The 27,878-nt window shown below is 48.2% G+C and overlaps 1 protein-coding gene across 1 annotated transcript in view; it reads right to left on the reverse strand.

The window, feature by feature from the left end:
- Positions 1-27,483, reverse strand: part of hacl2 (2-hydroxyacyl-CoA lyase 2) — a 44,745-nt gene extending 17,262 nt beyond the window's left edge. The window contains exons 1-8 of the mRNA XM_085968136.1: positions 27,279-27,483; positions 26,136-26,337; positions 17,864-17,991; positions 13,995-14,133; positions 9,299-9,410; positions 7,438-7,537; positions 3,951-4,048; positions 2,205-2,341 (exon numbers count right to left, since the gene is read on the reverse strand). Of these exons, the coding sequence (XP_085824262.1) occupies positions 2,205-2,341; positions 3,951-4,048; positions 7,438-7,537; positions 9,299-9,410; positions 13,995-14,133; positions 17,864-17,991; positions 26,136-26,337; positions 27,279-27,395 (1,033 nt within the window). The 5' untranslated portion in view covers positions 27,396-27,483. The remainder of the gene's footprint in view (positions 1-2,204; positions 2,342-3,950; positions 4,049-7,437; positions 7,538-9,298; positions 9,411-13,994; positions 14,134-17,863; positions 17,992-26,135; positions 26,338-27,278) is intronic.
- Between the last annotated feature and the right edge of the window lie 395 nt (positions 27,484-27,878).

Consider the following 27,878-nt stretch of genomic DNA (forward strand, 5'->3'; position numbering starts at 1 on the left):
CCCCCTTCCTGACTGCGCACTTCTTTAAATACAGATTTCTCCCCACTCAATCCATCATAACTTGCCAAGCAGAGCACAAGTCAGTGCCCAGCTCAGTGCAGCTGCCTGGGAGTGACCCACAGGATAGATGAGAAGAAACGCAAACCATTTTTAAAACAATTAGCACACTGCTGGTATGGACTTTGCAGAATGCCACACAAAAGATTATTGCTTAAGATAAAAAAATCACGGGATGGGGGTAATATTCTGGCATGGATAGAGGATTGGCTATCTAACAGAAGGCAGAGAGTTGGGATAAATGGTTCATTCTCAGGCTGGCAATCAGTAACTAGTGGTGTTCCGCAGGGGTCAGTGCTGGGTCCCCAACTCTTTACAATCTATATTAACGATTTGGAGGAGGGGACCGAGTGCAACAGAACAAAGTTTGCAGATGATACTAAGATGGGAGGGAAAGTAGTGAGTGAGGAGGACATAAAAAACCTGCAAGGGGACATAGACAGGCTAAGTAAATGGGCAGAGATTTGGCAGATGGAATACAATACTGGAAAGTGTGAGGTTATGCACTTTGGCAGGAAAAATCGTAGAGCAAATTATTATCTTAATGGCAAGAAACTGGAAAGTACTGAAGTACAAAGGGATCTGGGGGTCCTGGTGCACGAAACTCAAAAGGTTAGTATGCAGGTGCAGCAAGTGATTAAGAAGGCCAATGGAATGTTGGCTTTCATTGCTAGGGGGATAGAATATAAAAATAGGGAGGTATTGCTTCAGTTGTACAAGGTATTGGTGAGACCGCACCTGGAATACTGCGTACAGTTTTGGTGTCCATACTTAAGAAAGGACATACTTGCTCTCGAGTCAGTACAAAGAAGGTTCACTCGGTTAATCCCGGGGATGAGGGGATGGACATATGAGGAGAGGTTGAGTAGATTGGGACTCTACTCATTGGAGTTCAGAAGAATGAGAGGCGATCTTATTGAAACATATAAGATTGTGAAGGGGTTGGATCGGGTGGATGCGGGGAGGATGTTCCCGATGATGGGTGAAACTAGAACTAGGGGGCATAGTCTTAGAATAAGGGGCTGCTCTTTCAAAACTGAGATGAGGAGGAACTACTTCACTCAGAGGGTGGTAGGTCCATGGAATATGCTGCCCCAAAAAGCTGTAGAAGCTACATCATTACATAAATTTAAAACAGAAATAGACAGTTTCCTAGAAGTAAAGGGAATTAAGGGTTACGGGGAGCGGGCAGGAATTTGGACATGAGTCTAGGTTCGGATCGGTCATGGCCCTGTGGGTAGCGGAGCGGGCCCAGGGGCCGTGTAGCCTGATCCTGCTCCTATTTCATGCGTCTAATTCTGTTAGATTCAGGAGATAGTTCTGTGATAGTAGATTGGCGGTTAGGATCAGATCAGCCATGATCTTACTGAATGGCGGAGCAGGCTCGAGGGGCCGATTGGCCTACTCCTGCTCCTATTTCTTATGTTCTTATGTAATGCACCCTGTGCTAACATTGATGGCATTGAGTCCTTATGTGAAGGCTTCAAAACAGATCGAGAGGGGGTCAATTGAAAATTTCAAAACCGAGATTGATAGATTTTTGTTAGACGAGGGTATTAAGGGATATGGAATCAAGGCGGGTAGATGGAGTCAAGGTACAGATCAGCCATGATCTAATTGAATGGCGGAACAAGCTCAAGGGACCTGAATGGCCTCCTCCTGTTCTTACAGTCTGACCCGTGAAAAGGATAGAGGAAAAAAATCTTTTAAAAAAACATCAAAGGTTGAGGTTGGTCACCATCAGTCCAGTCCGGGGCTCACTAATCACTCCCTCGTGAAGCCATTCCGACAGTACTGGCACAACATGCTGCAGAGTAGGGCAGGCTGCCACTCCCAGAGTTCCCAGTCACGTAAGAAAAGCGTCTGGTCTACATTTGGGGCCTTTCAGGGAGCCTTGCCGACAAGTGCCAGAAATCAGGGAACCGAGGAGAATCACAGGCACAGACGGTTTCCGAGCACTGAGTAAAGCATCACACGGCACCCATGTACACAGAATAGCTGCTGCCATCATTAATAGTTGCTGCATTTCAAGGTAAATCATGACACGTAAAGTGCTTCAAGAGATTAGTGCAGAAGGAGTCGGCACCGGTACTGGAGACAATTCAGTTGAAGCCCTCCCCTTATTGTTCGATCAGTCCCTCACTGACCTGCCAGTATGACCAGGTCCGCCTCTTTCAAAGCATCCCTTCGGTTCTGTCGGATGTGAATGGGGCTGTCCCTTCCCAGCATTCCTCGAGCCATGCCCCCCAGGAAGCAAGGGATAGCCAGGGATTCCAGTGCTGCCCTAGTTGGAAAATGTTACACATCAGGTTATACATCGTCGTGCCATTGTACTACTATGGATCGTGAATGGCGTTTAACCCAACAAAAGGATCAAGGGAGATGCGAGAGTAGAAATAAAAGGCAAAAGCCAACATGCTGTTCTATTTTCTTTTCCATTCCCCAACTCTGACAAGTATTTCTAAAAAGGACTCGCTGTAGATGCGGGATTATTGCCCAATCTCATGCAGCCCATTGCTGTACACAGAGTGCTGTGTAAACAATCAGCGCCGGAAGCCTAGTGCTAGCTTGGGCCAAACTGCGAGCAGTTTTATGCTACAGATCGATGTCCATTAGGAAGCGGATTAAAATTGTCTCCAAATTCATTTCATGCAGAACTGATGCATGGTCTCACCCAACTTTGTGTAAGTGATGTCCAAATGTTACAGACATAATAGGAGGAGTAGGCCATTCGGCCCCTCAAGCCTGCTCCACCATTCAATAAGATCATGGCTGATCTTCAACCTCATCTCCACTTTCCTGCACTTTCCCGATATCCCTTGATTCCCTTAATATTCAAAAATCTATCGCTCTCTGTCTTGAACATACTCAATGACTGAGCCTCCACAGCCCTCTGGGGTAGAGAATTCCAAAGATTCACCACCCTCTGAGTGAAGAAATTTCTCCTCATCTCAGTCCTAAATGGCTGACCCCTTATTCTGAGACTGTGACCCCTGGTTCTAGACTCCCCAGCCAGGGGGAACATCCTCCCTGCATCTACCCTGTCAAGCCCTGTAAGAATTTTGTATGTTTCAATGAGATCACCGCTCATTCTTCTAAACTCTAGAGAATATAGGCCTCGTCTACTCCATCTCTCCTCATAGACCAGCCCATAACCTCCACTTCTCCTGCTCTTTTAGTCACTATCCTCCGGCTCTTTGGAATTTTCCTAATCCATCACACCTCGCCATCAACGTTCCCTCTAAGCTGCAGCCGCGCAGCCCAGGACCGGCTTTTCAAATGTGAATGGGCCACGCAGCCCATTAAAAAAATTAGGAGGAAGATTGCTCGTTCACTACCTCTCCCCATCCAAGACTCTTAAAACCCCTCTCTGACCATTCCATTGCTCCACTCCCCACACGAGATACCGATGAGCACGGCCACGCGGTCCATCCAGACAGACCAGACTGTTCCCCCCCCCCCCCCCTCCACTGCAGCCTCGGCTGTTTCTTAAATGATTCCCACTACCTTGCCTGCAAGTGCAAGAACGCGCGAGAAGAACATCCCGGTATCATTCCTAAAGCTTGTCCTTCAATAGTTTGAACCTGCACTCCCTTTTCCTACTGTCACAATTTAAGTAGGGTTCCAGGTCCCCCTCCTTTAAAGTGCAGCGATACCTTTCTGTCAAAATGCAAATTGTTGTTGCTGTTTTGACTCCTACAGCTGGCAGAGAGAGGAGACTTTCACTGCACCAACCCAGGCCACATTCGAACCCAGATCCTGGAGGTGAAAGCAGCAAGTGAGCTCCATGCACCACCCAATCCTCAAAGAGCAGAGCGTCTCAGGCACTTCAATCCGTACTGATCATTTCACACGCTCCCGAGGCCACAGACATCAGCGGAGCACTGGCTTACCGGACTTTGTTCACGGGTGTAGGTGGGAGCGTTGCTTGGCTGCCCAGAAGGATGACTGGCTTCTTAGCCCTGCTCACCATCTCCACACAGCGCTGCACCTAAAGAAACACAAAAATTAAACCTTCACAAATCGTTGCAAAAACATTGTATGCAACACACAGTAATTTCACGGCACTAAACTGGAAGTGCTCGCCCGATGCCCATGTTGGTTAATGCAGAAAGTATTTGAGACCAGGAAAGTTTGATCATGTCCGTGTTGAGTTACTTGATAGGAGCGTTTCAATTAGCCTCAGCACCCCTCAATTGTGGGAGGGGTGGGAAGAAAAGAACAATCCTGTTGTTAGTCATTATCTAGTAAGCCCTGCTGGAAAGTATGGGGCTGTAGCGGTCAGGTAAGGGCAACACTGGGTTAAACTGTGATGCGCTCACAGTTGAATAACCTAGCGGCACTTGCTAGGTCGAGGTTCACGTATGAAGAATGGCCGCTTGGGTGAGGTGCTTGGTCAAAGCCACGGAACCTGTACCCCAGCAAGAAGTCAATCGCTTCAGGAGAGGAAGGGAATAAATTGGAGTAAGAACAAAGAAAATCCACAAATGCAGGTGCTCTGGGTTTACTCTTTCTTTTCCCCCCTCATCTTTCTAATGTTTATCTCCTTTCCTGAAGGCCTTCATTCTTTGCTCAGCTCTGGTTCTATAAATGGTAATCACCCTCTGGTACTTTCCGAGTGGGCATTCTAACCCTAGACCAGTGGTTCTCAAACTGGGGTAGACACTTTCCAGGGGTCCGCGAAATAATGCGAGTACCAAGTAGGGCCAAGCCTTACGGGGACGGAGGAAGGGGGCCATGGTCGAGTAAGCAAACGAGCGGCGGCCGGAGGCAGGTTTGGTGCGAGCCGGGAGGCGCGAGCGAAGTGCGGCCGCCACATGTGCAGCGCAGAGTGAGCTGGCTGTCTCACCTAGGAAGGGAGCGCACATGGAGGAGCGCTGAGAGCAGCACGAAGATCGCCTGGTAGGCCCGCAGTTACCAAGGCTGCTGGCGGGCACCAAAAAGCTAATCAATGATAGATCTCACTGATATCTGTAAGTAAATACCAGTTTTCTTAAAAGCATTATTAAAGCACTCTTTACATGCAGCACTTTCACATTATGAACAACGTTCCCTTTAAGCTGTGCGGCCACGCAGTGCTCGAGAGCTCCCGCGCAGAAAGCTCACCGACTCTTAAACGCAAAAAGCTCACGTGCAGATTTTTGAAGGGGCCACGCAGCCTAAAAAAATTAGAGGGAATATTAGTAGTATTATAATTTAGATGGGGGGGTGGGGGAGGGGGGGGCCAATGATTGCTAATCCATTTGAAAAGGGGTCCTTCAACCAAAAAGGTTTGTGAACCACTGCCCTAGACAGTGAATGTTGGGAGGCTATTCAACTGTGTCAATCACAGCCTAGTCCGTTCTTTTCCTTCCCCATCGTCCACACGCGTGCTCTTCCAGCAAGGGTCACTGGATAGCAACCGGGAGCAGAGACCCCAGTCGATTGTTTGCCTCCGCCTAGCCAGGAGCACGATGACCAATGGTGGCATCCCCTGTTGCCACTCCTAGCAAGGACAGCTTCGCACAGCGCAGGCCAGACATTGGCCCAGAAATTCAGGTCTCCACGGGTGAGTACGCGCTGGGTACTCACACGTAGGCCCAACGAAAGTGCCGGTTTCGTGCATGCACTGCGCATGCGCGGGAAACCGGCACTTCCGTTCCCTTGAAAGAAGGGGTTCACAGGTGGAACGCGTGCGCCGGAGAGGCAGCGCGTGCGCATCGAACTTACGGTTTTTTTCCAGGTTTCTCCGGGAGGGTAAGTCTCCAGCAGTTACACTTTTAAAAAGCAGGCGCAAGGCCTGCTTTTAACAAGGTAAGTGGTGAATTAATTAAAATGAAAACATTTTTTCCACAGGTTTATTATTTTTAAATAAAGGTAAGTTTATTTTTAGCCCCGTTAGAAAATGTAATTAATTTTTTCAAAAATTTAAATTATTGTTTAAAATAGTTATTTCATGTAATTTATAGTTATTTTAAAAATGTGATTTATTTTTTTATTTTTGAAGTTTTAGTTATGTTTCAGGGCTTATAGTATTTATAGGTTTGACAGCTCTTCCTGTCAAGTTTATGAATGAAGCATTCCCTGCTACCATTGGCTCTCCATGGCCCACGTGATCCCAGGGGACGCTTCGGACTAATTGCGCCCCTGGGATACGCAAGCACTGCGTGCCGGCAGTTGGAGGAGGCCCAGGATCGGAATCCCACGCGGGCCCACAGCTCAACGGCCGGCGCAGTAGGATAGTGCAGGTCAGAGGCTTGCACCCGCGGGAAGCCCCCGACCCGAATTTCTGGGCCATCAAACCTGCTGCAGATTTCCAGCAGTATTTTGCACACACACAGCATGTGCCTGGGTGCGGGACCTACTTTTTCCAATCATAAAGTGATATCAAACAGGCTTTATTTGAAAAAAAAAATCACAGGACTTCTTGTGGATTGTCCATGGAGGTCAGACAATGTTGATGATAGACAGTGGGATACTCAGCACTGCACTGGGCATAGCAGTTGTGGAATACTGAAAAACTAGAGGAGGGCAGGGGAAGCAGGCCGGGAGGCTGAAATCACAATGAGGGGAGCAACTATTGAACGTACTGTATATTTTTTTTTTTTTTTTTTAATAAACAGTGGCCCTAGTAATGTTTGCTTAGGTATTTGTCAACAGACTGGAGAATGGATTGGAGGGGTTAGGGGTTGTGAACTGCAACATTTAATGCAGAAAAGGTTTAACTGGCTGTGGAAATACTTCCAGTTCTTGTAATGCATTCTTGTGTTGAGTCCCTTGATGGAGTGATATCATTCACTATTTGCCGTCTGTTTTTGTTTCAATTGGTGGTGATAAGGCTGGCGGTTTCTGCAACTGTCATTTTAAGACATGGCCTTTCTTTCCTGCAGTTTCAGCTGATGTGGAAACCCAGGTCTGTGCAAGAACGAGGGACTGGGGGTGACACTTGTGAATGAAGACACTATTCCCCTCATGTCTGGGACTGCATTTAAATCCTACACAGACTGACAAGGTGAAGACCCCTCCTGTATGCCAACTCCGAGGGTCACACTGAAATTAACTTGAAGCCAGGGTCACCGTAGCGCCTACTGGCCAACAGACAACCGCAGAAAACAACTAGTTGATAATCTCACTCGGAGAGACGAGATAAAAAAAGTAGCTGATGTGAGTAACAAAGGTCACGCTGCTGCAGCGGAGTGAAGCCCTGCATTGTACCCGCACTGGGGATATTTGAGGTTAACATTGGGTGGCAAAAGTGGAACGTGCTCATCTCTCACCTTGTGAACAATCATGTCAGTTTAAAGAGAGATTTAAAGAGGTGTGAAGCAGTTATTCCTAAATTACACGATGCTGCATAAATGCTCATTTCCACGTGGAGTATCGCGAGTCGCAGGAATCTACCTCGGCAGCTGTGGCCATGGGAAGGTCCACTGGCAAAGGAGAGATGTCCCTTGTGTCCCAGGCGCCAGCAAACAGGTTATTTAGATGGTTCTGAAGATACCTGAGAAGTGAAACAGCGAGATAAGTGATTGCAAGTTATTGCACAAGAGAGAAACTTAAAACACCACTCTCACCAAGGTCCAAATGTCAAAGTGAAACGGAGACATCAGATTAACACAGTATATGGATGGAAATTAACCCGTTCAATGCCAATAGCTTACCTCCCTGGGGTACACTTTCACAAGTGACATCAACCCTTCAGTCATCTACTTAATTGACTCTTTATGTGCGAGCCTTGACCCGAGTAGCACCAGCATATTCAGCCTAAATTAAGCCCTCATGACTAGATTTTGGAGGAATGCCAAACTTTATCAAACTCAAAAGAAAATACCAGATTAAAAGACTCACCTAAATATGCAGGGATTACTGGATTGCGATCAGAGACCCATGCTGAATTTCCGCTCTTCCCTCCCTGGTATACGGCCCTTCCCGCAGCTCAAGGACAACACTGTTTACTTTTTATTTTTGGACCCCGGCCGATAGGAAAAAAACCAGTAACCCACCCAGTCCTCTGCCATTCCTAGACTCATCGATACATGGTACACCAGATCCACTTACAGTGAATGACCAGCCAAATTCCACTCCCCCCCCTCGCTATATGGACTGCATGAACCCAATTCCTGCTTCACAACACAGCCCAAGTCACATAAGGGAGTTGTGTGATGAGCCCATTCCCTAGCATTCTGTGACATGACACACGGGAGATCACTATATCATACAACAGCCCCACTATAAGGCCGAGTAGACCCGACCTTTAAAGTTTAGTTCTGCTGATCGAAAACAAACTACAAACACGCAAATGATACCATCACAGCTTTAATTACCTCTGCTGGCCTCCCACTTCTTCCCAATTCAGAGTCTGGGGATGGGAAGGGAGTGGTGATGGGTCAGATCCTCCGCTACTTGCCTCAACCTCAACCGAACACCTCCCCACCCAAACAGGATTGGAGACTGCTCTTCACGCCCACATTATTTATGCTGAATAAATGAAAGCAGTTAGCGCCAGGTTAGTTAACTCTTTTTGAGGAGCTGGTTAAATGGCTGCTTGACTGGCATAGGGGGCTATTCTTAGCCTCAGCACCCCGGTCTAGGAAAGGGGAAAAGAAAACCAGCCAGCGTTCCAGTTCCCAATCCCTAGCCAGCTTACCTCTGCTGGAAAGTGTGTGGCTGCTGGGTGAAGAGGGTAGAGCTCTGCTGCGATGCCTCCACAGTTGAATTGCCCATTCACACTCACCTTCTGGGCTCACATTGGGGAAATGGCCACTTGTGTGAGGTGCTGAAAGGTGCCCGTGGAACTGTCCTGCAGCACTAGTCACCGCACTAGGGAGAGAAAATTGGAAAGCAATACTTGTGGCCACATTCAGTTAGTGCCAGTGGAGAAGATGGCTAAATAGAGCAGAAAACTGGGGAAAAAGCAATGGCAGCTTCTGCTGATAGTAGATCCATTAATCCCACCTTCTGCTGATAGTAGATCCATTAATCCCACCTTCTGCTGATAGTAGATCCATTAATCCCACCTTCCTCCCCAGCAAAACCATATTAATTTGCACAAAAGGCTGACAAACATAAAGTGTTGTGGCAAATATTGCCCACTTTGTGTCTGAAATATGTCTTTACAAAGCTTAATGATAAAAAATACTAACTGTACCTTCCAACCCACAAATTGTCACCAAAATCACCTTTAAAACATGGAATTAAAGGCAATAATCTTGGTTCAGACGCTAAATCGGTTTTATTCTCCTTGCAATTTTAGTAAACTCACCAGTTTATGGCTTTTCCCATAACTCCTTTGGGTGTACCTTTCGGTTTGACCTCTTTCCAAACTATATGGTATGGGTAGAGGACATCAATTGGAAACTCAACAAACACAGGTCCTAGGCGTGCAGGAAATGTAAACACAAAAAAAAACCAGCAGAGTCAGTTTTACAATAAAAGTTATTAAATACAAACTAACTGGGTTTGGGTCAGCAGAGCCAAGTGAAAAGACTGGGTCATATCTGGCCAATTGGGAAAGCAGGGTCAGCAGCAAGCACTCCTGTATCATACCAGTTAGAAGCTGCCTGAACTTCTCTCATTCCGTCCAAGCAATGCGTTTTAGCCCCAGCACGACAGCCTCTGAAATATCAGTGGGACAGTCCCCCCCCCCCCGCATCAGTGACCCTTTGTGTGACAGCGCTAATTAGTCCATTATAACAGAGATGTCACAAGATCAGGCACTGACTTGACATCGATTTTCTATTCCAGTATCTGTAACTCACAAGCAAGCCGCAGCGATCTGCTGTTGTGAACCAGTTTCATTCTATGGATTCAGCCTCAACCCATTCCAAAATCATTCGGTGTTAGCACATCTCCCGTGGCATTGCTCATGGTAGCCCAGGACCTGGAGTATCCCCCGTGGCATTGCTCATGGTAGACCAGGACCTGGAGTATCTCCCGTGGCATTGCTCATGGTAGACCAGGACCTGGAGTATCCCCCATGGCATTGCTCATGGTAGACCAGGACCTGGAGTATCCCCCGTGGCATTGCTCATGGTAGACCAGGACCTGGAGTATCTCCCGTGGCATTGCTCATGGTAGCCCAGGACCTGGAGCATCTCCCATGGCATTGCTCATGGTAGACCAGGACCCAGAGTGTCCCCTGTGGCATTGCTCATGGTAGACCAGGACCTGGAGTACCTCCCGTGGCATTGCTCATGGCAGCCCAGGACCTGGAGTATCTCCTGTGGCATTGCTCATGGCAGCCCAGGACCTGGAGTATCTCCTGTGGCATTGCTCATGGCAGCCCAGGACCTGGAGTATCTCCTGTGGCATTGCTCATGGTAGGCCAGGACCTGGAGTATCTCCTGTGGCATTGCTCATGGTAGACCAGGACCTGGAGTACCTCCTGTGGCATTGCTCATGGCAGCCCAGGACCTGGAGTATCTCCTGTGGCATTGCTCATGGTAGACCAGGACCTGGAGTACCTCCTGTGGCATTGCTCATGGCAGCCCAGGACCTGGAGTATCTCCTGTGGCATTGCTCATGGCAGCCCAGGACCTGGAGTATCTCCTGTGGCATTGCTCATGGCAGCCCAGGACCTGGAGTATCTTCTGTGGCATTGCTCATGGTAGGCCAGGACCTGGAGTATCTCCCGTGGCATTGCTCATGGCAGCCCAGGACCTGGCAGCCCAGGACCTGGTGTATCTCCCATGGCATTGCTCATGGCAGCCCAGGACCTGAAGCGCCATTTGTGATGTTTACCACAGTCCCAATGCAGCCTATAAGAGACAATGGTTTGCCCATCGCTGTAATGCAGCAAATGTTCTGGAGCAATACATCGCACGACTGAAGGTAAAAATATTACACTGAAAGAATCAGACTCACACCCACCACTCTACAGAACCTGCTTAGATACAGTAACTGCTCTTCACTCCATCGAACCTTTTATCCCCAGTTACTTACACTATATTTTGTTATTTCGCACTACCTTTTATGGTGGATTTCAGATGCAAGTACGAGTTTATTTTCTTTATCTTCCCTCCTCAAACCCACCTTCTTTTCCTCAGTTATTTATGATTATAGGATTATTTTTCTCCCCCTTACTTCAGTAGACATGTCGTTCTTGTTGAAGTTGTCATTGGTGTAGCCCCACCAATGGCATTCTCCCCTCCTTCCTACCCCCCACCCCATTCTCTCGAGTCGTCATGGACCAGCAGCTCAGCAGATGGTCATTTTCCATGACTCCAGTGGTTGGCTAATGGACTTTGGCTGCAGTGTCTGAGGTGAACCTCAAACCACTTCAAACATGCCTTTATTGGACTAATCCAATGCTCTTCTGGCCAGCCAACCAACTTCCATCCTCTCTAAGCTTCAGCTCATCCAAAATTCTGCTGCCAGTATCCTAACTTGCACCAAGTCACCTTCACCCCTGTGCTTATAAGAACATAAGAAATAGGAGCAGGAATAGGCCACTTGGCCCCTCCAGCCTGTTCCGCCATTCAATAAGATCATGGCTGATCTTGGGCTCAAAGCCACTTCCCTGCCCACTCCCCATAACCCTTCACTCCCTTATCTTGCAAATATCTGTCTATCTCCACCTTAAATGTATTTAATGACCCAGCCTTCACGGCTCTCTGGGGCAGAGAATTCCACAGATTTACAACCCTCAGAGAAGAAATTCCTTCCGATCTCATTTCTAAAAGGGCGACCCTTTATTCTGAAACGATGCCACCGAGTTCTAGATTTCCCCATGAGGGGAAACATCCTCTCTGCATCTACCTTGTCAAGCCCCCTTAGTTTCAATAAGATCACCTCTCATTCTTCTAAATTCCAATGAGTATAGGCCCAACATGCTCAACCTTCCCTGTGGCACCCCACAAGTTACCGTTTGCCAACCAGAAAATGACCCATTTATCCTGACTCTTTGTTTTCTGTTAGTTAGCCAATCCTCTATCCATGCTAATATATTACCCCCAACCCCGTGAGCTCTTATCATGTGCAGTAACCTTTTATGTGGCACCTTATCGAATGCCTTCTGGAAATCCAAATACACCACATCCACTGGCTCACCCTTATCATTATATCCTCAAAGACTCAAGCAAATTTGTTAAACATGATTTCCCTTTCATAAAACCATGCTGACTCTGCTTGACTGCGCTTGCTGACCTACAATGGCTCCCAGCCCGGCAACTCACCAATTTTAAAATTCTCATCCTTGTGTTCAAATCCCTCCATGGCCTCGCCCCTCCAGATTTCTGTAACCTCCTCCAGCCCTACAACCCTCCGAGATCTCTGCACTCCCAATTCTGGCCTCTTGCGCATCCCCAATTTTCATCGCTCCACCATTGGTGGCCGGGTCTTCAGCTGCCAAGGCCCTAAGCTCTGGAATTCTCTCCCCAAGATTTTCTCATGCATAAAAGGGTCCTTTTATTGCCGGAAGTACCATGCTTTAACCCCCCCCCCACCCCGAGGAATACTGGTAACACTTACTTAGAATAAATTACATGGACAGTCGTCAAACATCAAACTTCAATCTCCGCATATCAAAATTCTTGCCTGCTCCCAATCTCAGGACAGGAATTGCTCGGACAGTTCAGGGACCTATTAGCGCCCTTCTGAGGCAAAGGCATGTTCTTGATGCAGAGTAGAGGGAGCTTTACTCTGTATCTAACCCGTGCTGTACCTGCCCTGGGAGTGTTTGATGGGACAGTGTAGAGGGAGCTTTACTCTGTATGTAACCCATGCTGTACCTGCCCTGAGAGCGTTTGATGGGACAGTGTAGAGGGAACTTTACCCTGTATCTAACCCGTGCTGTACCTGCCCTGGGAGTGTTTGATGGGTCAGTGTAGAGGGAGCTTTACTCTGTATCTAACCCGTGCTGTACCTGCCCTGGGGGTGTTTGATGGGACAGTGTAGAGGGAGCTTTACTCTGTATGTAACCCATGCTGTACCTGCCCTGGGGGTGTTTGATGGGACAGTGTAGAGGGAGCTTTACTCTGCATCTAACCCGTGCTGTACCTAATCGGCTAGTGCTTGATGTTGACAAAAGGTGTCTGAAAGTAGGAGCATGTGCCATTCCCCAGCATTGACATTCTTCACATTGAGAAGCACGTAAATTCCCCCTCCAAAAAAACTTTGAGCAAAGTTTCCCTTGACAACTATTAATAAATAAATTCAATCTGATATTTCTACTTTATTGGGTTTGTTGCCCTGAAATTTTTAATCCCTCTTCTTTTCATTTCTGAGGATTACACCATTTCCTGGATGAGGAGGAGGAGGAGGAGGAGGATGGAAACCTCGTCCCTGGGGCTCTGCCAATACTACCCTTGTGCAACCCCTGTATGGAGTGAATGGAAGGATCGGTGTCACTAGACTAAGCCCCTGGCTGGAGATTCTAGAACCAGGTGTCACAGTCTCAGCATAAGAGGTTGGCCAGACTGAGATGAGGAGGAATTTCTTCACTCAGAGGGTGGTGAATCTTTGGAATTCTCTACCCCAGAGGGCTGTGGTGGCTCAGTCGTTGAGTATATTCAAGACTGAGAGCGATAGACTCTTGGGCATTAAGAGAATCAAGGGATCTGGAGATAGGGCGGGAAAGTGGAGTTGAGGTAGGAGTTCAGCCATGAGCTTATTGAATGACAGTGCAGGCTCAAGGGGCTGTATGGCCTACTCCTGGTCCTAATTCTTATGCTGTCACCTTTCAGCCATTTGACAACAGGAACCGGTCCTGCACTAACACTGCGACACCTGGAAACAGAGGCCAGTATTAGTTCAATAAAAGAAAAAAAAAATGTAATTGCTGCAAGTCTGAAATAAAAACAGAAAATGCTCAGTTCTGTAGATGGGTCACAAACATCGACTTGTCCATTCGCCCTCAGATCCCAACAGACCTGCTGTGTATTTCTGATAGAAATTTACTTGCGACTGGTTTGTGTCCAAGGACTGTAGTCAGGCTCGTTCTAGTCAGTCTAATTGCATACCTGGAGTACCAGACTGAGCCACTGCAATAGCTTTCCGGAGCACTGGAACGATGTCCCGGACGGTGCGAACTGTACCACAGAATTTACAGAGAGTTTTGAAAAGTGACAGCTGGTCAATATCCTGCAGTGCTCCGCGGCCCTAGGAAGCAAGCAGAAACACCGCACGGCCTTAACCAAAGTCATGAATGAGATTCGCCGACTGTGATCATGGTGCGGTATCCCTCCGTACCCTATCTACGGCCTCTGACACAGTCGATTACATCATTCGTTTTCAACAGTTGTTCCCTGCGGTTTGGTGGGGCTTCCCTCTCTAGGTTCCACTCTCACCTATCTGATCGTAGCCAGAACATCTTCAACAGTGGCCTCTCCTTCTGCTCCTGCGGAGAAATCCATCTATGACCCCTTTCTCTTCCCCCTCGGTGGCTTCATTCACAGGCACGAGGTCAGCTTCTACACGTACACACTGATTACGCACGGCACAACGTGCCCACCACTTCTCTCAACCCCTCCAGTGCCTCTGTACTCCGAATGATGGTCAGACTTCGATGAGCTACAATTTCCTCCAACTAAACATTGGGAAGACTGAAGCAATCATCTATGGCCCCCCACCACAAACTCCAAACTCAGACTGAACTAAACTGTTCGCAACCTCTGCGTTTTATTCAATCCGGAGCCGAGCTTCGAACCCCATATACAGGAAACTTTGTGTTATCCGGAGGCTAACTGTCCGGAATGCTCGAGCCACCGGCAAAAATCAGGAGCCGTTTTAGTTAGGTTTTTTTTCTTCTCGTTGCTTTTTTTTTCCAAACAGTCAAGTTCTGCAAGGTCTGCTGAAGCTGTTGCTAAGCTACAGAGACGCTTGGACTGTTTAGAAGCTGTTGCTAAGTAACAGGGTTTGTTGACAGATACGGAGCTCAGAAGCTTCCGTATCTTTCAACATTAGCGCTGGTGTGTCCGGCAGTTTTGAGGGAACGGCAACAGCTCGGTCCCGTCGGTGCCGGATAGCACAAAGTTTCCTGTACTCGGCATCACAAAGATTGCCTACTTCCATCTCCATAATATCACCCGCCTCCATTCTACCTCAGGTCATCTGCTGGTGAAACCCTCATCCATGCCTTCGGTATCTCCAGACTTATTTATTCCAATGCTCTCTTGGCAGCCTCCCATCCTTCAACCTCAATAAATTTCAGCTCTTCTAAAACTGTGCTGTTCGTATCCTATCACACTCGCCCAACTCCCCGGTGATCGCTGATCTACATTGGCTGCAAGTCCCCCCAACGCCTCAAATTTCAAATTCTCCTCCTTGTGCTGAAAACTCTCAAGGCCTCACCGCTCCTCATCACTAATCTCCTCCAGCCCTACAGCAATCCCACCCCCCTCCCCCTCCCCCTCCACCCCCTGCAAATTCTCCACTCCTGACTCCAGCCTCTCGCGCAACCTCTCTTCCTACCATTGGCGGATGTGCCTTCAGCCGTCTAGGCTCCATGCTTCAGAATCCCCTCCATGTACAGGAATCTTTTTTTTATCCGGCACCGACGAGACCGACGTGGTGCCGGTTCATCAAAAATTCCGGATAACCGAAAGCTATAGTAAAAGATACGGAGCTGAGAGCTCCGTATAAAGCAACAAACCCTGTTGCTTAGCAACAGGTTCAGAACAGTGGCCACAAGTTCCAAGTGTCTCTGTAGCTTAGCAACAGCTGCAGCCACACCCTTGCACAGCAAGTAGAATATGAAGTAAAACTTACCTGAACCTACTCCTGAATTTTGCCGGTTAACCGAGATTTCCGGTTATTTAGGTGCCGGTAAATCGAAAGTTTCCTGTACCCCTCTTCCTCCTCCCTCTCCAAGACCTTCCTTAAAACTCACCTCCTCGACCAAGCTTTTGTCATCTATCTCCTCCTTTGGCTTGGAATCCGTTTCTTGCCCTTATAATTTGAGATTTTTCCTACGTTAAAGCTGGTATATAAAACTAAGTTGTTGTTCTATAGAAACAAGCCACCCAAACCTCTCCAATAGTTCCCAGCCTGTGCCTCACTCCCAGTAATTTTAGATATAAATTATTTGAACAACCTACCCAAATCAGTCTAAGTCACTTCCAAGTACCATTCGCCCAGGCAACTTTATTGGAAAAACAGGTGTGCTGTGTATTCATGACGAGGAAAATGTTTTGCACAGTCTCAATACACACCCACACTTATAACACGCCTCACCCTACCAAACGAAACTGGACTAGGGCCCATTCAATAGGCCCGAAATCTTGTAGCACCAGAGTTCCATTATTAACCACTCAGCCCATTACTAAAACAACACAGCAATTTGAACCTTTAGTAAAGCCAGCGCTTGGAATGTCAGTGTTCAGTACAGGTCACACTTTGAATACAGGTCAATGTGAGCATGTGGCCTCTCACTTTGCACACTCCGTAAACTTGAGCCCATCCAAAACTCTGCTGCCCGTGTCCTAACGCGCACAATGTCCCGCACACCCATCACCCCTGTGCTCGCTGACCTACATTGCCCCGCCCCCCCCCCCCGCCCCCAGTCTGGCAACACATTGATTTTAAAATTCTCATCCTCAAGTTCAAATCCCTCTATGGCCTCGCCCTTCCCCATCTCTCCAGCCCTACAACCCTCCGAGATGTCTGCACTCCACCAATTCTGGCCTCATGTATCTCAGGTTTCCTTCACTCCGCCATTAGCAGCCGTGCATTAAGCTGCCTGGGCCCGAAGCTCTGGGATTCCCCCCCTAAACCTGTCTGCCTCTACTTCTCTCTCTTCCTTTAAGACGCTCCTTAAAAACTTACCTCTTTAACACAAGCTTTTGGTTACTTGTCCCAATATCTCCTTTTGTGGCTCAGTGTCAAATTTTGTCTGATAACACTCCTGTGAAGCACCTTGGGACATTTTACTACAGTAAAAGTGCTATATAAAGGCAAGTTGTTGTTGCTGCTGTTAAATACATACAATCCCAACACACCCACATTGCACACGAGGCCCCCTTTAGGTTTTTGGGCTCTTACATTACACACTTTCCTCGTGCTCAGCCAAAGGTCACTCCTTTAAGCGATCCCTTACTCCTTACAAACTGGAGTGCACCTTTATCTGCCCAATATGTAGTTAATTGTTGTGAAGTGTCAAACTGAAACCCTTGCTACTGTATTTCTTATTTGACTTGGACGACGGTAGAATAAACGTTCCACATGGCTTCGGCCAGAAACTACTGAACAATAATTTTTAAAAATGAACAGTACCAAACAAATTTCCACTCATATACAGACTTAACCATTCCTTCTTAGAATTTAGAAAATAACAGTGATGTCTGCTGCACTCATTGTAAAACTGGAGTTGAAATAAGATCCCTGACCATGCGTTGGGGCTTGCTCCATGGAGCCCCCTTGCCCTCCTCTCCATCTCGCTCTCTGATGGCTGAAGGACTGATAAATTGGGGCAAGTCTGAAGTGCAACTATGGAACACAAGGAAATCAAATTTCTCCTGATTGCATCAAATGTCATGGATAATGTCCATGATTCCAAGAAATGTTCTCCAAAGAGTTCTCTCAAAGCTTCTCATATTCAATAGTATGCCTGCAAACAGCTCATGAAGAATGTCTGCCAACACCCCTAATCAAAAAGCCCAGGGCAGACCGCACGGCCCATCGAACAACTGCTGCAACAATTTAATTGCCACCTATTTGTAGCAGTTTCCTTTAAAGTCCTATCCTGGAGGACACCAATACCTATATAGAAATATAACAGGGATGCTTCCGAAAACAACAGGAGTGGTTTTGCGCAAAACGTTAAAACCCATCTATTGTTACATTGCATAGACTCGGTTCCTGAACGCGAACACTCGCGCGTGTTCCTGTTTACCTGTAGAAGAGTTGCAGCTGCTCCCCCAATCAGCAGCACTGGAGTCTCTGCCATTTGTGCATTTTTAACCGCAGTCACAGTGTTGGTTAACCCAGGACCAGCCGTTACCGCAGCAACACCAATAGAGCCTGAAACACAAGAGCCAGTGAGCTTTCAGTACACACGTTCGACAGCCACAGCCCTGGCAATACAAGCAGCAGGCTCCCAGGTACATTCAGATTAACTACATCGCCCATGGCTAGAAGCACTTTTACATATTCTTTGCACCGCTCCTGTCTAGGGAGAGTGGCTGCCATGCTGCACGCTCCTTTTCAGTCAGAGGCTGAATGTTGCTGGGCTCTGCTGTATAATGTCAAGACTCCATTGTGAAGAGTCCCACAGTTTGGGAGGAGCACCGTAAAGGGCAAATACAGGGGGCAGATCAGCAGACCCACAATATTGGATCTACACTGCTGTCAGTTCCAGGTCGAGCGGGCTGTCTATACTAAGAGGTGCAGAGCGGCTGCTGTTGGTTGAAATCCTGTAAGGTAAACAGGTCTTATATCAGATTAGGATAGCAAAATCACACAGTTTTATGAAGGACATAAATTTTTATCTCCAGCTCATTCTCCATTTCTTTCGCTGTCGCTGCATCATCACTGAATGTGATCATTCCACACACAGAAGAACAGCTTTCGGGTTGTAAGATTAGCATTGATATTTGGATAAGTAAGATGCTATGGAATGAAGTAGTGGGCCTGCAAACAAAGGGCACAGGGGACTGAGGGACCTTCTTGATCAAGTTGCCTTCTGTAAAGTGTTTACCAAAGTGAGGCCGAATGTAACGCAAGGCATACAGTATCTGAACGGTTGGTTGCACATTATAGAGATACCTCCGTGAAGGACCCAGGCCCATGGTGCAGGACACCAGCAAGGTTAAAACGAGTAGGAGAGAAGCAGGGATAAATCAGTAAACAATGGTTCAGCGACACCAGGGTTGGGTTTAAAATCCTCCCGCTTGCAGCAGGAACAGAAGCATGGGAGATAAGGAGTGTTGAAATCATGGGAAAGATCGAGTTAGAGAGGGAGGCAGTGTGCCAAGTTTCGATTTCAACATACAAGGATGAAGGGTGGAGGGAGCATGGCGTAGTTCAAGTGATAAAGGTTTGAAATAATCTATTGGCAATTAATAGAGATAAAAGGATTCAATGTGGATTGAGATACTAAGAAGGGAGAGTCAAGGTACTGCTAGTAGGATGGGCTTTGACAGGAAATTCAGGGCATCAAGGTGGGAAGGGCAGAAAAAAAGAACTTGCATTTATAACAGCACCTTAACACCTCAGGATGTCCCAGAGGGCTTCAGAGCCAATGAAGTACCTTTCTAATCGCTGTTCTAATGTAAGGAAACTAGAGGGATGGGCTCCAATGGAAGAGTTAGGGTACTAGAGGGATGGGCTTTAATGGGAGTGTTAGGGTACTAGAGGGATGGGCTTTAATGGGAGTGTTAGGGTACTAGAGGGATGGGCTCCAATGGGAGAGTTAGGGTACTAGAGGGATGGGCTCCAATGGGAGAGTTAGGGTACTAGAGGGATGGGCTCCAATGGGAGAGTTAGGGTACTAGAGGGATGGGCTCCAATGGGAGAGTTAGGGTACTAGAGGGATGGGCTTTAATGGGAGAGTTAGGGTACTAGAGGGATGGGCTTTAATGGGAGAGTTAGGGTACTAGAGGGATGGGCTTTAATGGGAGAGTTAGGTTACTAGAGGGATGGGCTTTAATGGGAGAGTTAGGGTACTAGAGGGATGGGCTTTAATGGGAGAGTTAGGGTACTAGAGGGATGGGCTTTAATGGGAGTGTTAGGGTACTAGAGGGATGGGCTTTAATGGGAGAGTTAGGGTACTAGAGGGATGGGCTTTAATGGGAGAGTTAGGGTACTAGAGGGATGGGCTTTAATGGGAGAGTTAGGGTGCCAGAGGGATGGGCTTTAATGGGAGAGTTAGGGTACTAGAGGGATGGGCTTCGATGGGAGAGTTAGGGTACTAGAGGGATGGGCTTTAATGGGAGAGTTAGGGTACTAGAGGGATGGGCTTCGATGGGAGAGTTAGGGTGCCAGAGGGGTGGGCTTTAATGGGAGAGTTAGGGTACCAGAGGGGTGGGCTTTAATGGGAAGAGTTATGGTATAGAAATTTACAGCACAGAAGGAGGCCATTCGGCCCGTCATGCCTGCGGTGGCTCTTTGAAAGAGCTCCACTTTTTGTCCGTAACTCTACAAGTTCCTCATCCTCAAGTACCTTTCCAACTCTCTTACAATTATTTATGGAATCAGCTTTCACCACCTTTTCAGGTGGCGTGTTCCAGATCTTGACAACACTCAGTGAAAATAATTCTCCTCATCTCCCCTCTAGATCTTGGAATGGCATTAATGGAGGTTTCGATGTCTATGCTTGTATTACATTTTTTTTAATGATTTGGCATCAAAGAGGAAACTGAACTTTTTGCAGTCTGCTTTAGTAGTGGAGCTGATGTGGGAGTTACATTTGAGATTAGTGAAGACATAGATATGAAGAATATCAGATACAGAGGACTGATGTTGGAGCAGAAGGCAAGACGTGATAGCTGTTTGTGCGTGAGACATGAAGAAACTAACTTCAAAGAACTGAAATAAACTACTTGTGTTGCCCAAAGGCAATGGAGCAGGTCAACCATTGCACTGAAGGGTACCGAGGTTGTGAGCATCGAGAACCTGTGATCTGAATGTGAAACATCAGAACAGGAGGAGGCCATTCAGCCCCGCAAACCTGTTCGATCATTCAATTACATCATGGCTGATCTGTATCTTAACTCCATTTACCCGCCTTGTTTCCATATCCCTCAACACACACACAGATCACACAGATACCCCACAGTGCAGATAGAGGCCATTTCGGCCCATCGAGCCTGCACCGACACATATCCCACCCGATCCCCGTAACCCCTACACCAACACATATCCCACCCTATCTCCGTAACCCCACGTATTTAGTCCCCCTAACACCAAGGGTCAATTTATCATAGCCAATCAACCTAACCCGCACATCTTTGGACTGTGGGAGGAAACCGGAGCAAACCCACGCAAACACGGGGAGAATGTGCAAACTCCACACAGACAGTCACCCGAGGCCGGATTCGAACCCGGGTCCCTGGCGCTGTAAGGCAACAGTGCTAACCACTATGACACCCTTGCCAACAAAACTCTTATCAATCTCAGAGGTGAAATTTACAATCGACGGCTTTTTGGGTGATTGAGTTCCAGATTTCCACTCCCCTTTGTGTGAAGAAGTGCTTCCTGATGTCACCCCTGAATGTCCTGGCTCTAATTTTAAGGTTCTGCCCCCTTGTTCTGGACACTCCCACTAGAGGGAATAGTTTCTCTCTCTCGACCCCATCAAATCCTTTAAACACCTTAAACATCTCAATTAGGTCACACCTTAATCTTCTTTACTTGAGGGAATACAAGCCATCATCAGTGGAATCGTTGCAAAAGAACGGAGGATGACATGTGGCTGCTTGAAGAAAAAGAGTGGCAACCTGATTTCCTGTGTTTAATAAACTTTGTGTCCTGTTTGCAATCAATCGGACTTTTGTTAAGGAAGGTTTTAAAAAGGAGGGGGAGGTGGGCAGGCGGAGGGGTTTAGGAGGGAATTCCAGAGTGGGAACCTTGCAGCTGAAGCACAGCCGCCTATGATGGAGCGAAGGTGGGGGGGAGGGGATGGACAAGAGTTAGATGGGGATTGTCCTATGAGGAGAGATTGAGTAGACTAGGCCTATATTCTCTGGAGTTTAGAAGAATGAGAGGTGATCTCATTGAAACATACAGAATTCTTACAGGGCTTGACAGGGTAGATGCAGGGAGGATGTTTCCCCAGGCTGAGGAGTCTAGAACCAGGGGTCACAGTCTCAGAATAAGGGGTCGGCCATTTAGGACTGAGATGAGGAGAAATTTCTTCACTCAGAGGGTGGTGAATCTTTGGAATCCTCTACCCCAGAGGGCTGTGGAGGCTCAGTCAGAGTATATTCAAGGCTGAGATCGATAGATTTTTGGATATTAAGGGAATCAAGGGATATGGGGATAGTGCAGGAAAGTGGAGATGAGGTAGAAGATCAGCCATGATCTTATTGAATGGTGGAGCAGGCTCGAAGGACAAGATGACCGACTCCTGCTCCTATTTCTTATGTTCTTATGAACAAATAATTGGGGGAGCAGGGGACTTGAGCTGGAAGAAGTTAAATGTTTTAAGCTACAAATCCAGGGCAATACAGCTGGCCCCAGGTGGCCAGAAGTTGATAGAACCTCCCTGTTCACATTACAGAGATCCTGAGTATTGCTACATTAAATGTGAATTGTCCTAATTTTCTGCAACCTCCTCACAAAATGCATCTTTCTGACATAAGAACATAAGAACATAAGAAATAGGAGCAGGAGTTGGCCAATCGGCCCCTCGAGCCTGCTCCGCCATTCAATAAGATCATGGCTGATCTGATCCTAACCGCCAATCCACTATCACAGAACCATCTCCTGAATCTAACAGAATTAGACACACGAAATAGGAGCAGGATCAGGCTACACGGCCCCTGGGCCCGCTCCGCTACCCACAGGACCATGACCGATCCGAACCTAGACTCATGTCCAAATTCCTGCCCGCTCCCCGTAACCCTTAATTCCCTTTACTTCTAGGAAACTGTCTATTTCTGTTTTAAATTTATGTAATGATGTAGCTTCTACAGCTTTTTGGGGCAGCATATTCCATGGACCTACCACCCTCTGAGTGAAGTAGTTCCTCCTCATCTCAGTTTTGAAAGAGCAGCCCCTTATTCTAAGACTATGCCCCCTAGTTCTAGTTTCACCCATCATCGGGAACATCCTACCCGCATCCACCCGATCCAACCCCTTCACAATCTTATATGTTTCAATAAGATCGCCTCTCATTCTTCTGAACTCCAATGAGTAGAGTCCCAATCTACTCAACCTCTCCTCATATGTCCATCCCCTCATCCCCGGGATTAACCGAGTGAACCTTCTTTGTACTGACTCGAGAGCAAGTATGTCCTTTCTTAAGTATGGACACCAAAACTGTACGCAGTATTCCAGGTGCGGTCTCACCAATACCTTGTACAACTGAAGCAATACCTCCCTATTTTTATATTCTATCCCCCTAGCAACGAAAGCCAACATTCCATTGGCCTTCTGAATCACTTGCTGCACCTGCATACTACCCTTTTGAGTTTCGTGCACCAGGACCCCCAGATCCCTTTGTACTTCAGTACTTTCCAGTTTCTTGCCATTAAGATAATAACTTGCTCTACGATTTTTCCTGCCAAAGTGCATAACCTCACACTTTCCAGTATTGTATTCCATCTGCCAAATCTCTGCCCACTTACTTAGCCTGTCGATGTCCCCTTGCAGGTTTTTTATGTCCTCCTCACTCACTACTTTCCCTCCCATCTTAGTATCATCTGCAAACTTTGATATGTTACACTCGGTCCCCTCCTCCAAATCATTAATATAGATTGTAACGAGTTGGGGACCCAGCACTGACCCCTGCGGAACACCACTAGTTACTGATTGCCAGTCTGAGAATGAACCATTTATCCCAACTCTCTGCCTTCTGTTAGATAGCCAATCCTCTATCCATGCCAGAATATTACCCCCAATCCCGTGATTTTTTATCTTAAGCAATAATCTTTTGTGTGGCACCTTGTCAAATGCCTTTTGGAAGTCTAAATACACTACGTCCACTGGTTCCCCTTTATCCACCCTATACGTTACTTCCTCAAAGAACTCCAGCAAATTTGTCAAACATGACTTCCCCTTCATAAAACCATGCTGACTTTGTCCTATTAAATTATGATTATCCAAATGTCCTGTTACTGTCTCCTTAATAATGGACTCCAAAATTTTACCTACCACAGATGTTAGGCTAACCGGTCTATAGTTTCCAGCCTTCTGTCTACTGCCCTTTTTAAATAAGGGTGTTACATTAGCAGTTTTCCAGTCTGCCGGGACCTTTGCCGAGTCCAGGGAGTTTTGGAAAATTATTACCAATGCATCCACAATCCCTACCGCCACTTCCCTCAAGACCCTAGGATGTAAGCCATCAGGTCCAGGTGATTTATCCGCCTTGAGTCCCATTATTTTACCGAGTACCACTTCCTTAGTGATTTTGATCGTGTTTAGCTCCTCCCCCCCCTTTAGCCCCCTGTTTGTCCAGTGTTGGGATATTCTTAGTGTCTTCTACTGTAAAGACTGATGTAAAATATTCATTCAGTGTTTTTGCCATCTCCATATTTCCCACCATTAATTTCCCGGTCTCATCCTCTAAGGGACCAACATTTACTTTAGCCACCCTTTTTCTTTTTATATAACTATAAAAACTCTTACTATCTGTTTTTATATTTTTTGCTAATTTACTTTCATAATCTATCTTCCCTTTCCTAATCAATCTTTTTGTTATTTTTTGCTGTCTTTTAAAGTTTTCCCAATCCTCTATCCTCCCACTAGATTTGGCTACCTTATATGCCCTTGTTTTTAGTCGAATACTATCCTTAATTTCTTTACTTAGCCACGGATGGCTGTCTTTTCTTTTACACCCTTTTCTTCTCAGTGGAATATATTTTTTTTGGAAGTTGTAAAATAACTCCTTAAATGTACACCACTGATCATGTATCGTCTTACCCTTTAATCTATTTTCCCAATCCACTCTACTCAATTCCGCTCTCATACCTTCATAGTCTCCTTTATTCAAGCTTAGCACGCTTGTTTGAGATCCAACCTTCTCACCCTCTAATTGAATATGGAATTCAACCATGTTATGGTCACTCATTCCAAGGGGATCCTTTACTAGGACATTTTTAATTAATCCCATCACTTTAAGAGAGACACTGTCCAAAGTTCGTGCCGATTTACACAACTAATTCTTGGTTATAGTTTGAAACGTAACTTTGACATCAGCTAATCGCTATTTTATGAGTGTAATCAGACTAAACTTGGCACCGAGCCAAAGAAGGAGACATTAGGACAGGTGACTAAAAGCTTGGTCGAAGAGGTAGGTTTTAAGGAGAGTCTTCAAGGAGGAAAAAGAGGCAGAGCGGTCTAGGGAGGGAATCAAAGCACTCTGCTGAGCGATGCAGTCAGTTCGTACACTTTGGGACTTGGATTAGCATCCAGCTCAGGCTGATGGAAACAGAGGGGGAAAAATTTGGTTGCTTAGCGCCTCCCATTAGTGCCCTAAGAGGGCGCAAAGCAACTAGCACCCGGACATGGCAATGTTTGCGCCGCTCGCGAAAATGACCAGACATTTTGCGGCGGCGCTAAACACTACCGCCACGCTCTCCTGCGCCCGCAGATCGTGACGTCAGTCGAGCGTGCAACGCCCCAGACTGGATACTGAGTGGCGCCCCCTGCCTTACTGCCTGCCACTGGCAACGACAGGTTGAGGGGAGCATTTTGCAATCGGGAAGGGACGGGGGGAGCACTATCTAAAGGCAACCGCTTCCTGCCTTTTTTTGTCTGCGACATTTTTGCAGCACGCATTCTGAGAGAGAGAGAGAGAGAGAGAGAGAGAGAGACTTCTGGAGAGATTCAATGCTGTGTGAAGGAGTTTTGGGTACTGAGCAGCACTTTGCAGGTTCATTTTGATTTGACCTTCCTTAGAAGAGGCTATGGGGGCTGCACTCTGAGCTCTTTCCCAGGGTCTCTCCATTGCTCTTTCCAGCAGATTTGATGTACAGGTCTCTCCAGGCCGAGATTCAAGGCTGCAATGAGCAGGGTGTGGATGGAGAGCAAGATCGACCCAATCCCCTTTAAGAACTGGCCGGTGCCAGTGTGTCTGTGTTCCATTGCTGACTGACATCACACGAGCTTCGCCAGCGCTCTGAGTTAGCGCCTCGCTCCTCGGCCTTTGCGCCTCAAGACAGGTGTGTAGCGCCTGATTTAGCGCTCCAATCACCTTCAGGGACGATAAAAGCCAAGTTTGCAGTCGGAGGCAATAATTAGCGCCAGGCGCTTAACTTTGCGCCCGGCTGATAATTGCACCCCAAATGGGGTAATACCGAATTTCTCCCCCATAGTGCCCTTCAGCAATGAAACAAGGATGGGGCAGTCTGATATATTGTCAACCCGTGCCCTTACCAAATATGCAACACTAAATTAGGAGGCTCGTCAGAAGTGTCAGATTGGTGCAGTCAAGATATTGTTCTGAGCCTGAGCGAAGTGTGCGAAACCCCATTGCATAGCGAGCAGGTAGCTTCAGTCATTACCTGAAAGCCTGGCCACAGCATCAGCAGCAAATACAGCCGTGACTTCATGTCGCGTGTCTACCACACGGATCCCAATCTTCTCACAGGCCACGAGGATGGGCGAGATGTGTCCTCCCACCAAAGTGAACACGTACTTCACACCATGAGCCTTCAGCACCTCCGCTACTCTCTCGCCACCATGTCTGGGGCTTGAAGCTTCCACCTGCCCAGAGAATCATGGGAAAATGTCACACACCCATTGAAATAGCCTCAATTCTGATGTACAGCACTCTTGCTTTCAATTTGCAATGTGAAGCACAATTGTGGAATGCCAGCCTCCCCTATACAGGAACCATTGTGTCCCTGATTACCTCGCCTATAGCCAGTGCAGGAGCCTGTCTACCCCTGAACCCCAGTGGCAGGAGCCTGTCTGCCGCCGCCCCCCCATCCCCCATGACCACAGTAGCAGGAGCCCGTCTGCCCCCTGACCCCGCGACCCCCAGGTGGCGGTCTGTCCCGACCCCCCAGCCCCAAGTGTCAGTCTGCCCCCTGATCCCCCTAGGTGTCGGTCTGCCCCCTGACCCCACAGCCCCAAGTGTCGGTCTGCCCCCTGATCCCCCCAGGTGTTGGTCTGCCCCCTGACTCCCCAGAGTCGGTCTGCCCCTTGACCCCCCCCCACTCCACCCAAGGTGTCGGTCTGCCCCCTGATCCCCCCCAGGTGTCGGTCTGCCCCCTGATCCCCCCAGGTGTCGGTCTGCCCCCTGATCCCCCCAGGTGTCGGTCTGCCCCCTGATCCCCCCAGGTGTCGGTCTGCCCCCTGATCCCCCCAGGTGTCGGTCTGCCCCCTGACCCCCCCAGGTGTCGGTCTGCCCCCTGACCCCCCCAGGTGTCGGTCTGCCCCCTGACCCCCCCAGGTGTCGGTCTGCCCCCTGATCCCCCCAGGTGTCGGTCTGCCCCCTGACCGCCCCAGGTGTCGGTCTGCCCCCTGACCCCCCCCAGGTGTCGTTCTGCCCCCTGACCCCCGGGGTCGGTCTGCCCCCTGATCCCCCCAGGTGTCGGTCTGCCCCCTGACCCCCAGTGCAGAGGCCAGTCTGTCCCCTGACCCCCAGTGCAGGGGCCGGTCTGCCCCCTGACCCCCCCGGTGCCGGTCTGCCCCGCTCTTACCCGGTACAGGAGCCGGTGCATCAGCCCCAGTTTCCAAGCCGCAAACAGCGTCGAGCCGAAGGCGATCGCCATCAGGCCCCAGGCCAGCACACACCCCGCGGCGGCATCGAACTCCATGGCCGAGGAGGGGCAGCGCCGAGAGCCGCTCAGAGTGCTCGATCTTGCCCCTCAGTCCAGCCGCCGCTTCACCCACCTCCCCGCGCAACCCAACTTCAGGGTGACTGACGGGCTCGCTGGCCTATCACAAGCCGGAGCCCAGCGCACCGCCCCCACTTCCAGCCAATCACCGACCAGAGGAGGCGGGCTTACGCTCTGACGTTGACGTTGGCTGCGCGCTGGTTGGCCTCTTCCGGCACAACCGTCACTATGGTATCAGGGCTGCTGATTGGGCGGTTTATATCACGTGATATTTCCCCCAGCCTGCAGTTACCTCCTCCTCCCAGGCGGGGGAGCAAAATCCGACTCCCGCCAACAAGGACAGAAAGCTGCAAGAGGTGGCAGAGGGGGGACTGCTGGCTCTTTGCTGCCTCCTATAGGAGCATCAAAGCAGGGATTTGGTGCAAAAGGACAACTTAAGACTTCACCAAATGTATTTAGCAT

The sequence above is a fragment of the Somniosus microcephalus genome, chromosome 26 (genome assembly GCF_052327205.1).
Source record: "Somniosus microcephalus isolate GS21.2 chromosome 26, FLI_Smic_1.0, whole genome shotgun sequence".
NCBI lineage: Eukaryota > Metazoa > Chordata > Chondrichthyes > Squaliformes > Somniosidae > Somniosus > Somniosus microcephalus.